At 33.6% G+C, this 14,386-nt stretch overlaps 3 protein-coding genes and 1 non-coding gene across 4 annotated transcripts; all 4 read left to right on the forward strand.

The window, feature by feature from the left end:
• Positions 1-1,602: 1,602 nt before the first annotated feature.
• On the forward strand, positions 1,603-4,972 carry LOC108193376 (protein EFFECTOR OF TRANSCRIPTION 2). The gene is made up of 3 exons (XM_017359993.2): positions 1,603-1,827; positions 3,001-3,354; positions 3,854-4,972. Exons 1-3 carry the CDS (start codon positions 1,753-1,755, stop codon positions 4,793-4,795), a joined length of 1,371 nt encoding a protein of 456 aa, XP_017215482.1. The 5' UTR covers positions 1,603-1,752; the 3' UTR covers positions 4,796-4,972.
• A 231-nt stretch (positions 4,973-5,203) lies between these two features.
• Positions 5,204-6,807, forward strand: LOC108193377 (pentatricopeptide repeat-containing protein At2g15690, mitochondrial). The gene has a single exon (XM_017359994.2). It carries the CDS (start codon positions 5,365-5,367, stop codon positions 6,685-6,687), a length of 1,323 nt encoding a protein of 440 aa, XP_017215483.1. The 5' UTR covers positions 5,204-5,364; the 3' UTR covers positions 6,688-6,807.
• Positions 6,808-9,063: 2,256 nt separating this feature from the next.
• On the forward strand, positions 9,064-10,187 carry LOC108193668 (cytidine deaminase 1). Its single transcript, XM_017360422.2, has one exon. It carries the CDS (start codon positions 9,163-9,165, stop codon positions 10,054-10,056), a length of 894 nt encoding a protein of 297 aa, XP_017215911.1. The 5' UTR covers positions 9,064-9,162; the 3' UTR covers positions 10,057-10,187.
• Positions 10,188-14,262: 4,075 nt separating this feature from the next.
• Positions 14,263-14,343, forward strand: TRNAL-AAG (transfer RNA leucine (anticodon AAG)). The gene has a single exon. It is a non-coding gene; the product is annotated as a tRNA-Leu (tRNA).
• The last annotated feature ends 43 nt before the right edge of the window (positions 14,344-14,386 follow it).

Here is a 14,386-nt window from a genome sequence, read left to right on the forward strand (position 1 = left end):
CAGAATCAATACTTTCATTAAAAATCTCAAGGAAAATAGATATTTTTCATCACCCACCTTATTGTGTCTTTGGAAACTTACCACTCAACTATAAAAATCCGAATATAACGTTAGTGACTAAAAAAATCCGAACATAATATTAGTGACTAAAAGAATTTTTTTTATAGTTTAGTGGTAAGTTCTCAAATACACAAGTTGGGTGCGAAGAAAAGTTATTATCCCTTATAATAATAATAAAATATTCGTTTTTGAAGAGAATAAAATATTATATTTGATATTTTTTTTATGTGTCAAATTTGTAAAAGAAAAGGGAAAATGAATTTTTTTGTCACTCAACTATTACTCTTTTTAGAAACCTACCACCCATCTATTATGTCTTTATTTTTTGTCACTAACGTTATATGGGCACTAGAAGTTTACCACTCTTTTAAGTTCCGTTAAATTGTAATGCCAGTCTGGTTCTATTTTGCTGATGTGACTTGCTGACATTGCTGATTTATAAATGAGTTATAATAAAAGAGAAAATATTGAAACATAAAACCTACTGCTAAAGAGTGAGATCGAGGGAATTTAAAAAGGGAAAATAAATTTAATCGTCCTTGAACTTTACTGGTTTTATGATCTATGTCCTTGAACTATAAAAAAAAAAAAATACGATCCTTGAACTTTTTAATATTTCTGATTCGAGTCCTTCTGTCCAAATAAAGTTAACGGACGTTAACTTTTGCTTAGGTGGCAGCTGATAAAATTAAAAGAAAAATGTTGGATGCTATATGGATATTATGTGGCACTTTAATAAAATTTTGTATTGGATGTTATTGCACTTTAATAAAATTTTATTTTCATTAATTGATTTTTTTTTTACTCTAATATTTTTCTATAACACAAAGCAAAACTGAAACAAAAACAAAGATAAGATTGAAATAAAGTACTTGAACATTAATTGATAGACCCAATTACCAGATTCTTGTTTTTTCTCTGTGAAACATATATGTATATTATGTTTTTATATGTATATTACATATTTAAATTAAATTAGTTAAATGAACTTATGAGTCAGCATCCACGTGTTTAATTCTAATAATATTTTATATATTATTTATTTAAATTCCTGCCACCTAAGCAAAAGTTAACGTTCGTTAACTTTATTTGGACAGAAGGACCCGAATCAGAAATATTAAAAAGTTCAAGGATCGTATTTATTTTTTTTATAGTTCAAGGACGTAGATCATAAAACAAGTAAAGTTCAAGGACGGTTGAATTTATTTTCCCAATTTAAAAATTAGGGTTCTAAAAGGATCTACTGTAAATGCACGTAAATCTAATTGGTATACCTCCCTTATAGTAATATATACCTTGTTTCTTCTCAAATTCACCTTCATCATGATGATTCTTCGATTTTTGAAACCCGATTAATTCTTATAATTTTTTCTCAATCGAAATATATATAATAAATTATTAAAATAAAATAAAATATTGTATTTTATTGTATAATATCGGTAGCTCAACCGATTTTATTTTAATATTGTATTTTAAAATAAAATACAATAAAAGAATAATGTTACAGACTACAGAGGAAGGCGGGGGCCTAATTTTTTAAATCAAACTATCCGTTGCCATTCTAAAACGACATTAGCATCTTTGTAAACAGAAAGAAATTCAGCAGTACAAATCTGCTGTTATTATTTGACGGATTCCATATCATACCAAAAATATCTCAGTTCAACATTTGATTTGATTGAGTCGAATGGAATGGGCGCGTTTCCTAGATTAAAGAGAGAGGATTACACCCGCACCAAACATGATTCTGCTTTCTCTGATTGGAAGGTCTCTCTCTCTCTCTCTCTCTCTCTCTCTCTCTCTCTCTCCCCCTCTCCCTCTCCTGTGTGTGCCATTTAAACAGCAATTGCGATAATTTTGGGTTCAATTACCGAAAGTGAATATATTTCATGTTTATAATTCAATCTATCATGTCTTCGGTTACTACCACTTCACTGCCTTGTATATGATTATATTTTACTTCTAAATTTTGGCAATTGGAAGCTTTAAATTTTATTTCCATTAAGTATTAAGATCTGAGAAGTTCCTGAAGGCTGAATGCTTAACTGGTAAACGTTGATTTAAAAGTAAAGATGCCCCATTTATGCTCTTAAGATATTCGGTCTTAGTACTAGGATAATTCTCCTAATCAAATTAATCTTACAGCGTGGGTTTTGCCACCGAAATATACAATTTAAATATTGTTCAAGTATGGTGGATTTAACCTTCAATTGAATTTTAATAACATAAAAAAAAAATTTATATAATATAATGACTATTATCGGCACATTGATGTCAAAAAACTTTGAAAATCAGCAATCAATTTCCAGGATATGACTAATACAAATAAGTTCCATCAGTGTCATAAGTATCAGTGGTAATTTATGTTACTGTGTAATAGTCAGTTGTCACGGTATCAAACAGTACATATTAATATATTATAGGAGACATGTATATGGTTTATAATTTTAAAAAGCAGAACCTTCATAACATTTCTGCTGTCTCACTGGAAGGCCTTGAAGATATCGATAAAAATTGTTTAGCCATCTTATGATGGCTATGTTTGAAGACTATATTTTCCGTCCTAGACTAGACTAGTGAGCATATCATAATAAGTTATTTGAAGTATCTTTTGATATAGGATATTTGTGTATGCGGCTTACTTATTCTCCATGAGCAAATTTCATTTAATCTCATGAAGCACCTCACCGCAAGTAAGTTTAAACTGTTACTTCAAAAAAGTATCGTTTGTCAAATGAAATATAATTTTTCAACCCTTTTAACAACAAGAAACTGTATTAGTGTCGTGTGGATATTAAAGTACCTGGCAGCTTTGAGACTAAGTTTCTTGAGGTATCCCTAATTTACAAACGTTGTCTTGCCATCTTTTGCTGCTTTATGTGTTGTTGTTTACATTTTTCATAATCCGTTACAACTTGGATACATTTTGTTCATTTTCAGATTCTTATTGGGCCATCTGATTGGGAAGATCATTTACTGAATAAAGATGGAGCAGAAAGATATAGGACCCAAAATCTCCCAAATTGCTGTTCTTGTCCAGGACTTTATGAGCTTGGGATAGCTGTATCACGCCCTCGGACCGGACGAGAATTTGACAAGCTAAACAGCAACAACATAATTCCTGTTTACGTAGGACAAGCCAACAATGTTAGAACTAGACTACAAAGATATGGCCGCGAAGGTGCTCATTTGGAAAAGGGATTTCCAAATACTGAGCTGAATGACAGCGAAGGGCTTCAATTATTTACCGAAATATTTTCAAGGGGATTTCCTATAGTCTATAGATGGGCACCTGTAAGTACTTGTTTTAAACATTTAGCCAAATTTATATGATCATGTGACTTATATATCACTAAAGCTAACATCATTCTTTTTAGAAAAAAACAATGTAATGTTACTATGCACTTGATTGGGGTTTTGATGATTCATGAGGGAATGATTGATAAACACCCAATAGAAGAAGTCAGATCTGTATCTGCAATGATTTTGTCATGCCTGTAGACATGTTTAAGTGAGACCAAATTTAGGTCTGCGTGATCCAAATGAATATGCAGCATTCTGGTGAAGATCAAACTGTCTCTTCAGATCAATGAAACACTTAAGAATCTAATATTAAATACTATAATCACATGCTGTGCTACTACTAGCTAAATCTTATTTTGTCATCGTTTGTCCTTCAGCATTTTGTTCTGTGTATTTGAGTAAATAATATATAATCTATAAATATATAAGTATATAAGAATTATTATCATGCAAAAATTTAAACAGTTTGGTGTTTCTTTTACTTGATCAGATGAAAAGTAAAAAGGTTGCCGAGGAAACAGAAGCCAGCCTTCTTGGCGTGTTCGATTATGCATGGAACAGAGGTGGTAATGGTGCTCGTCGTCCAAATGCAATATTCCATAAACTTGATCGAAGTATATCAAGTGCTGCTTGGTCTCATCCTATTATTAGGAGGCTACAAAGTTTCCGACAGAAGGAAGTGGGTCTCAAAATCATTACTCATCAAGACGAATCAGATGCCTACAGTGAGCAAGCTAGCAAAAACATTATATCTAGAATTTTTAAATTTGGCAGATCACGGCCAACATTAGTTTCAGATAGGTTCAAAGTGGACAAGGATGGTAATAATATGTGTGGTGTGGCATTAGGTCAAGGATACATTTGTACAAGCCCTCCAGTATATGGTAGAAAGAGATGCAGTGAACACAAAGGAATGAAAGTCAACAGCTCCAAGTGCACGTCCGAGATGAACTCACTATTAAAAAGTGCAGCAAATAATCCCTTTTATGTTGATCACTCGGGTACGCTAAAGCTTCAACATCAAAATTGTGTTGCTGATGAGAAGATGTCTTTTACCTGTGGACTAGTGATGCCTGATGGCTCTCTCTGTGCAAGGGAACCTGTACGTGGGAGAAAAAGGTGTGAGGAACATAAAGGAAGGAGGATAAACAAAACCTTTTTGAAACTAGTTAGAGAAGAGAAAACACATAACTTAGAAATTCCAGGTTTGGATCTGCGAACTCTTAGTGGTGATAATGAGACGAATAAAACTGTTAAACATCAGTCCTCTTGTAGCTCGGAGAGGTGTATTGTCAGTATTCATGAAGCATCTGCTCAAGAAGAATCGCCTACCTGTGGGGCAAAGACTCGTAATGGTTCCTTTTGCAAAAGGAAGCCGGGAAAAAATAGTAAAAGGTGTTGGCAACATCATGACAAGAGTTCTGATAAGTGATAATAGCTGAGACCTTGGTGAGCAAGTCATATACATCATCACAGTGCTAACTCTGATGAATTATACAGTGTAATGGTTGTAAGGGTCTTGTAGCTAAAGGCAGCGGAATTTGATTTCTTCATGAGGTTGGCATATACTTTTTCTTATTAGTTTATGTTTCAATGATATTCATTCTCAGTGTGATATACAATACCATTTTGATTTTCCGCAACCCTTTATTAGGCATCATAAACATGATGCTAAAGAACAATAATTAATTGTCTCAGTTGTAATGTTTGAATTGAGGTCATTTATATTCACATAAAATCGCATGTTTCATATATTATATATTTGTTTAGAAGTTTAAAATATTATGTGAATATTTTTAAATATAATATCATTGATGTATCTTATAATGTTACAATTTAATTTGATTGCTAAGATGGTCTGTGTATACTTCTTAGTTCTTACTCTTTTCGTGATATGTCATTAAACCAAAAAGAAATTTGAATATGTATACAAAAGTATAGCCACTCATGTATATGTTGATAAGTCTGGTCTGTGCTGTAATAGCCTGAACTGCCTTGCAAATGGAATCTCTGGTGCCAAAAACCTCAGTTCTTTCATTTGTCTGCATTCCAGTTCCAAGACCCTCCTTCTTCTGTTCATCCCAAAACAATCTCACTTATAAACATATCTCCATTAACTCGGCACTTTCGAACAAAAGCCGCAATAAATCTCTTAAATCCTCAAACCCATCCCTCTCAAACCCCCTAGCAACTAATGCTGATTTGATTGGTTTGTGCCGACAAGGTAAGATTGAACAAGCCCTCGACTCCTTGTCTCTTGGTGTTCAAGTGGAACGTCCTGTTTTCGAGCTTCTTTTGGATTCTTGCAAGAATTCGAGGGCTCTTGACTTGGGAAAGAAGGTTCATAAATTGTTGATCCGGTCGCCTTTTAATGGCGATGTTGAGTTGAATTATAATTTGATTGAGATGTATATGAAATGTGGGAGTATGAGAGATGCACGGAGGGTGTTTGATAGAATGCGGGAGAGGAATATGTGGTCTTGGCATTTGATGATATATGGGTATGCGAGTAATGGGCAGGGTGATGATGGGTTGCTGTTGTTTGAGAAAATGAAGGAGATGGGGTTGCGACCAAATGAGGATACTTTCGTGCTTGTTCTTTTGGCTTGTGCTGCTTCGGAAGCTGTTGAAGAGTGTTTAGTGTATTTTAAGTCGATGAAGAATGACTACGGGATTGTTCCAGGATATGAGCATTATTTAGGCGTGGTTGATGTTCTTGGAAAATCTGGTCACTTGAATGAAGCTGTGGAATTTGTAGACAATATGCCAGTTGAGCCCACAGCTGAAATTTGGGAAGCTTTGGTAAATCTTTCACGACTACACGGGGATATTGAGCTTGAAGATCGAGCTGAGGAGATGTTGGCATCTTTTGATCCCTCTAGAGAAAGAGTTGATAAGCTCCCTGTGCCTCTGCCAAAGAGGCATTCAGTGCCAAATATGCTTCAAGTGAACAATAAGGTTAGTGAATATCGGTGTTTGAATCCATATAAGGGAAATCGTTATGAAAACTTCAAAGGCCTGAATGGGCAGATGAGAGAAGCTGGGTATGTGCCAGACACGAGATATGTGCTTCATGATATTGATCAGGAGGCTAAAGAACAGGCCTTGATGTATCACAGTGAACGTTTGGCTATTGCGTATGGTTTGATTAGTACTCCGGCAAGAACCACTCTTAGGATCATCAAGAACTTGAGAATATGTGGTGACTGTCACAATGCAATAAAAATAATGTCCATGATTGTCGGCAGGGAACTGATTGTACGTGATAATAAAAGATTCCATCACTTCAGAGACGGTATATGCTCATGTGGAGATTACTGGTAAAATATAAACTTGAAATGTAACTAGACCTACGATAGACTTTTTGAAGGTGCCATCAGCCTTGTGTTACTGTAAATTCTGTAGTACTCCTTCATCAATGCACATCTAAATACTTCAGATTAAGATGGTAAATTTGTTAGAATGGAAATAAACTTTGAAAACTTGTTCCAAGAGGTTTGTTGATGGAATATCCTAACTTGTTACTCCCAATCCTATTTAATATTATACATTTGAGACCGGGTTCGGCATTGTATTTTAAGACTCTTATAAAATATGATTTCATAAGTTCTTTCGTATTTTTTATTCTTTTGTTTAAATTTTTATTCAAAAAAACAATTAAAAATAAGTTATACAATTATTTCAGAAAAAAGTTATACAATTATTTTTTTTTTGACGAAGTATAGAACTATATTTTTTAGAAGTCTTAAGATACGTGTCAAATGGAGGGTGTACTTGTTACGAGAATTTAAAGATTAATATTTAAATTTAAGATATTTTTTAATAAAATTCATAAATATGTTGAGTTAAAGTTGTTCGAAAATATGTTATGCGAGTTTAATCTCGCAACGAGTTTATAGATCTTGCGTTTACAACTATTAATATAAGTGAAATAATTGTGAAATATATATGTGTGTGTCCAAAGTTTTATGGAGTCCATAATAAATTGGAGTATTAGAGAACAAAATTAGATAAAATATAATCTAGTCATTTTAATTTTAATTTTAATTCTATAATATTCCTAAACGTCCAAAAACTCGTAGATTATGTTCTACAATATTATCATTGTAATTAAAAAAATAGAATAATTATTTTTATAAATCGCATGACACTATGTTTTTCAATATAATACATAAGAAGAATCTTAATGATCGTTAAAATTGAATATGTTAATGATTAATTGATATCATGTTTAAAACTACTTATAAACGATAAATTATATATAAATTTGAATAATCAAAGATAATATTTATTATTAAACTAAAACCTTATGACACATATGTCAATACTCCAACTTAAATGTGATGATATTTATTTAAATTTGTCAATATATTTCATTTGCAGAATATTTAATTACGATCGTTTTCGAAATCCAAATCCAACAAGTTCAAGTAATATATCGTTTCTCGAGAGTGCTATAATAACTAACAGAAAGATTAGCTACGAAGACAACAAACTACAATTCCTCACCAGCTTTTGCTTCTAAAAATAATTTTCTCCCTAGTTAGTGGTATGTAAGTGGTTGTAGTGTGCAAAATGTATATTAGAAAATACTTTTTGTTAGCTAACATTGATCAGTTCATTTTGGATGGTAAATGTTTTAAAGTTTGATTACGAATAATCAATTTAACGATAGTGGAATTCACCGGCACTTCACACTATATTAGTAGACAACTTCGGAGTCCTAAAATAAGTTATACTTTATTCTTCACCGACACGTGAACATGTCATTGAACTTCTTTCAGTATTCTGTGATTTCTTCGATTTCCTTGATAGTCTTATATATATGTACCTGTTTGTCATCTATCAATTTCTGTATCAAATTTGTTTATTATTTCTTATTATGGTGTTGAGTTATCACTATTATAATATGCATTACAACATTTATATATTTTTTTATTACTCATCATCTGACTAATTATCAATATGTATAAGAGCTCGTTTAGATAAATTTAAAATAATGACCCGTGATTATAATAACTTAAATGTGATAAGTACGAAATTTTAATTATCTATATGGATAATTTTATATTATAGGTGACTTATGAGATTTTAAAACTGGAATAATGAAAAATAAATCTAATAGAAGATTTAATTGAGTGATAAAATTTGCTTTTATTGAAAAAATCATAAAAAGTAAAATAAGTTGTTAAAAAAAATATATCCTACCAACATATTCAAAATTGAAAAAAATACTTCATCTGTCAAAAAAGAAAAAAAAAAGAAGAAAAAGATACTTCATCGCTCGCACTCATTTCTATACACTGCTGGACACATATTTTAATGTTATTTTAAATTTTTATTCAGCAAAAAATTTAAAAAAGTGTATATTATTATATTTTAGCGGAGCATATGTATATAATTCAGGATATGAGAGAGTAATATTATTTTTCATATTCAGAATTCAAAAATTCAAGAAAATTAAAAAAGTTAACTAGAACTATTTCAAAACATCTTTTTATTTGTACAAGTATATTGATGATATATTGATTGATGATTATATATACAAGTATATTGATGATATTATTGATGGATGATTATAGTTTTAACTTATCCTATATTGATTGATGATTATGATTTGAACTTTTGGAAATTATATTTATCATTATTGTGGTTTGTTTGGATTTGGTTTAATATATGATTGGGGAGCCGGCACCAAAAATAAAAGTTTATAAAGAAAAAGTTATATTAAGCAGTAGAGAATAAATTGAGTGGCCTCATCCATTTGAACTCCCCTCATCTAAAATTACACTCTATCTCATGGATGATCCAAGATTTGTGATCGAAGCTAGCGAAGCTGAATCAATGGCCAAAAAGTACGGGGTTTCAGTCCCTGAACTCCTCCCTAGGCTGGTGAAATCAGCTCAGACACTCGCCCGTCCCCCCACTTCCAACTACCACGTCGCCGCCGTCGGATTATCCTCCGATGGCCGGATCTTCATCGGCGTCAATATCGAATTCCCCGGCGTCCCTCTCCACCACTCGATCCATGCTGAACAGTTTCTTGTCACCAATCACGCCCTTCATAACTCTCCGCGCCTTTTGTATATCGCTGTTTCTTCTGCCCCTTGTGGCCATTGCCGCCAGTTTCTCCAAGAACTCCGGCAGGCCGGAGAGATTCAAATCTTGATCACATCGGAGCCTCAGAAAGATGTGATTTATAAGCCTCTTTTGTCATTACTGCCCAGCCCATTTGGCCCAACTGACCTTTTGGATCAGCAAACGCCTTTGATTCTTGAGAGTCATGATAATGGCTTGTGTTTGATGCAAAACAAGAATTTGGCAAATGGGGTTGATCAAGATTGCGAAAAGTTGAAATCTTTGGCTTTGGAAGCTGCTAATCATTCTCATGCTCCTTATACTCATTGTCCATCTGGTGTGGCTTTGATGGATGTCAATGGGAATGTTTTTAAGGGTTGTTATATGGAATCAGCAGCTTATAATCCTAGTTTGGGTCCCGTGCAAGCCGCATTGGTGGCTTTCATCGCTAGTGCTGGTGCTTCTTATCATGACATTGTTGCTGCCGTGCTTGTTGAGAAGGAAGAGGCAGCGGTTAGGCAAGAAGATACTGCTAGATTGTTGTTGAAGATGGTCGCACCTGATTGTGATTTTCGGGTTTTTCATTGTTGTTCCTCACTGAATGGATGTGTATAAACAAGTCAACCTTGGCTTTGCTTTATTTCATTGTAATACATCTATTCTTCACAATTGCTGGAAAGCTGATATCAATTATGATATGTATGATTGATTCAATGAATGAATGAATTATTATCCTTTGTTGTCCAGGTATGATTCCACTTTCTACTGCTTGTATAATTTCTGATTTCTGCTCGTGTTCGGATCAATAAATGAATTAGCAATATATGTTTTGAATCGTGCTGCACATTTTTATGGAAATATCATATGGATCACTGCTATAAATTTGTAAGGGCTTCTGTGAAAAAAAGAAGATATCTGTAAAAAAGATAAAAATAAAAGTATACCTCATCTGTAGTAGCTTTCTGCCTGAGCAAATAATCAGTAATACAGCTGTTATCCTTCATATTTGATATTTTATAGTTGTGTCATGTGTGCCATAAGATGTTAGGCAGCTAATAACTAAGTTCCTCGGTTATCACCTACTATTCTTATAATTTAATTTAAGTTGACATGACGGTGCACTAGTATTCTTATGAAACTTTGGTGTCCATATGGACCACTTTGATTGTATTGTCGCATACTATGTATGGTTGAATTGTAATATATTGTAATGTATATGATTGGTTGACAATTGAGTAGTTTAAGATGGAACTCTCAATCTAAATGACAATGACTGATAATCTACTACTAAAGCTGAATGCAAATCCACCACTTAAAGTGATATGATCGTACAAAGCTTTTTAGAATGATGATAATAATGCATTTGCTTATGTACAACTCGATGACTTTAAAAGGCTGTTTCAGAGTTGCAAGTAAGTGCAAGTGCAAAGTACAGGTGGAAACCAAAATAAAGATGAAAGGTGTCTCAAGTTCATTGAATAACTTCATTATGATTATAATAGTAAGAGAAAAGGAGACTTTCTTTTAAAGCAAAAGTGAAGACCCAAGTTAAGTGTTAAGCATGATTTTTAATCTACATGTACAGTCTCTATAGATAGAAGTTTGAAAAGAATAAACAACAGAGTTTACATGTATTAATCTTTACCAAAGATTCTGAGGTAGTGTTTGACATGATAATAAAATGTTTACTTGTTATTTGTTAGGTAACGATTTAAAACTCCTCCCAAAACCCAGATGTTGTTTTCAGTGGATACACTGCCATTCCAGTGAATTCAAGGTGCCCAAATTGTCGTTCAAGAACTAGGATGATTAGAATTAGAAATTTATTAGCCTCCCTCCCAAAATTTTTCAAGAATTTGAGTAGAACATTAGCGTCTGTAAAAGTATTGTTGTTTACCTATGTCCACGTGATCTTTATTAATTTCCCCACCTTTTAAAGGAGATTGTAATTTAACTATTTAAGATAGAAATTATGAACTGCACCAGATGGTTGCATACAGATGTCCTATGACACAAATTGTTTCAGTCAACTTATGAACACAAATGAAGGGGGAAATAATTGTCTTTAATAATGAAAGAGAATAATATATTAGAGGTACATATATGTAGCTTCTTTTTGCTTTTATTTGGTCTGTGGTTTAAGTCGGGGGTGAGTGTTCTGATGGCCTATGGCGAATTTGTCTGGAGGAGTTTAGCTTTAAAGCCCGAGTATCTGGTTGTGTTTGGTTGATTTTGTGATTTATTTGCTGCGTATGTTGGAGTCCTGGATGATGTTTGTGAACTTCAACTGCGTTTCTTCCTAGGTGTGAGTAATTTTTTGAGTTTTGGTTCTCCTGGATGATTAGAAGTTGTGATGTCTGGTATCTATCATCTCTTAGTTCTAAAAGCTATTTTGTAAGCATTGTTTCAAAAGGGATTGCTATTTGGAAGGTGCAGAGGAGTATAGCCAATAATATTATAAGTGTTTGATGGCTAACCTCAGGAAGCTAAAATCAAATTGGTTATATGTTGATGGGTCCAGTATTGTAGGGGCCATCTTGGTGAGGCAGTGCCTTTCATTCTGGTATGGACTGAAACTAGAATTATAGGTCCTGTCTTCTTCTTACTAGATGGCCAGCAAGTTTGGTTCGTCCCCAGATTAATCCACTATAGTTGTGTGGCTACATATGGTTCAGATTGTGCATTAATTTTTTTGTAGCACTGGAGCCTGGAGGGCTAATGTGGTAATTTTTGTGGGTCGTCTTGTTGTGGATTTATAAGGCTTGTACCTGTACTGTTACTCTAGAGTTTTTTTACTGTGAAGAAGAATATTAGCCTCTACCATTTGCTGGATTGGTTGGGTTCTTTTGTTCCAGATAATTATCGTGGTAAATGACCATGTTTGCGTTTATAGAAGGGTTCAGATTTTATGTGGTGATTTTGAGGGTTTTAATACTCTACATATCGATTGTTATTTAATTGGCTAATATTTTGGGGTATGCAGATTTGCAATAGGCTTACTGATGGAAGGACTTTGAAGGAATTTGTACAAGGCATCAGTTTGTTAATAGCAAAATGAAGAGGATAACATGTTTCTTTTATTACAAAATGGTGCAAGTTTCTTTGGCTGATTTTAAAAAAATAAATATCTTTGAGTGTTTTTCGAAGCTTGTTGTGAGTTGTTTCCTTCACATATCCTTCAAAAAACAGGTGTATAGGAATTCTCAATCTCGTATTTGGTTGACTGGCTGTGGATTTATAAAATTTTAATGGAATTTATCACTATTTTCTTTGTATTTTGTTCTGGTGTGTCTTTGTTAATTTTTCCTTCATGTGCATCATTCCTGGATATTAGTTTTTTGGGGAAAATAGACAATTTGGGATTGTTATGTCTTGTGTATCCTCTGTTATGCTGAGTACAGGAGTACAATGTTTGTCATGAGGCTGTAAGTGTTTTTGTCTGGACATCTTGATTGGAGATTAATGCTGAAGGAATTATGGAAACACAGGAAGCATAAATGCAGGTCCTTAATTCCTGTGTTTCTGATCTGATGATAGACGTCTGCAGTAAGAGTCTCTGTTATTGGATGCTCAATGCTCGGAAGATTGGAGTGGTGACAGATCACTTATTCAGCCGTCCTGATTCAGATGGTTTTGTTGCTGCGTCCTCAGCTATATTTATGTCTCCAGCTGGTGCAGTTTTATCTTTCAGCAGCAATATAGTTTGTTTTGGGTGGGTTCTACTGTGCGTTGCTGATTCTGATCGTATGGCTTATCCGCTGGGTGGAACGGGGAACAAAGGTGTATATTCTGGTTTTTCAGGCCTGCAGACTTATTCGACATGGTTGGTCTTGTGTTCTTCAGTGAGGATAGCTTCCCTTTGCCACTTCTCTATAGCGGATGTTTTGGGGTGCTCCCTTTGCTGGATTGGCGGAATTTGCAACTAGGGATGAAGTTATTTCAGTGTTTCCTATCGCCATTCATAGGTCTGAGAGAAAGATCACTCTCTTCTTGGTCCTTCTATGCTTAGTTTATATCATGTTGTAGATTGTAAAGATTATTATACTGTAAACTGAACCCAGACCAAAGAGGTATTATAGGACGCCATAATTTACCCGGTAACAAAATAATATTAAAACCACCCATTCTTCCTGACAAAAGAAAAAAAAACCCACCAATTATTTATTTAGAGAAGTGGTACTCTGTTACAATAAATATTAGGTCTTAAACATCATCCAACAATACGTGTGTAGAAACCAAGGTTGTAAAAATCGGAAATCGGTCCAGCTCGGTTTGATTCTGGAAAAATGAGTACTCGGAACTCGGGAGAGTACTCGGAATGAGTTATCGGATAACTAATCGGGTATTTTTTTTTTAATTAATTTTTTCTCTTATATATAGTTATATACTGATTAATAATAAAATTATCTAATAATATTAATATATTTATAACACACTTGAAATAATGAAGTCCAAATAAAAGTTACTTGTTTGATAGTGTTTGACATAATAATCATTCACAAGTTTTAATGATAAGACACATATACTTTCTAATTAATGTCAATACTTTGCAAAAAAAGATCAAAACATATATAAATTTACGTTTAGTCTCTTTTGAAATAATTTTCAAATAAAATAATAAAAAATTGATAAGTCAAACTCGGATTTGACCTCGAGTACTCGGAGTCAAACCGAGTTTTGACCGATTTTTTAATAAATCGGTTTTGAACCCGATCACTCGGAACTCGGATTGGACGAGGGGTTAAAAACGAGTAATCGGAATGAGTACTCGGCCGACTCGACGATTTTTAGAACACTGGTAGAAACTATAACTTCATACAAGTTGATATGGCCGAGTTGGTCTAAGGCGCCAGATTAAGGTTCTGGTCCGAAAGGGCGTGGGTTCAAATCCCACTGTCAACACATAATTTTTTGCCTTTTGGTTGTGGTCTTTAGCACAAGTGCT

This window comes from Daucus carota, chromosome 7 (assembly GCF_001625215.2).
Source record: "Daucus carota subsp. sativus chromosome 7, DH1 v3.0, whole genome shotgun sequence".
Classification (NCBI taxonomy): Eukaryota; Viridiplantae; Streptophyta; class Magnoliopsida; order Apiales; family Apiaceae; genus Daucus; species Daucus carota.

What these genes read in the sequence shown, in the direction of transcription:
- LOC108193376 (XM_017359993.2), top strand. Translation starts at nt 1,753, where the DNA reads ATGGGCGCGTTTCCTAGATTAAAGAGAGAGGATTACACCCGCACCAAA. An exon ending in CTGCTTTCTCTGATTGGAAG is followed by an intron (nt 1,828 to 3,000) that starts GTCTCTCTCTCT and finishes GTTCATTTTCAG; the next exon opens with ATTCTTATTGGGCCATCTGA. An exon ending in TAGTCTATAGATGGGCACCT is followed by an intron (nt 3,355 to 3,853) that starts GTAAGTACTTGT and finishes TTACTTGATCAG; the next exon opens with ATGAAAAGTAAAAAGGTTGC.
- LOC108193377 (XM_017359994.2), top strand. Translation starts at nt 5,365, where the DNA reads ATGGAATCTCTGGTGCCAAAAACCTCAGTTCTTTCATTTGTCTGCATT.
- LOC108193668 (XM_017360422.2), top strand. Translation starts at nt 9,163, where the DNA reads ATGGATGATCCAAGATTTGTGATCGAAGCTAGCGAAGCTGAATCAATG.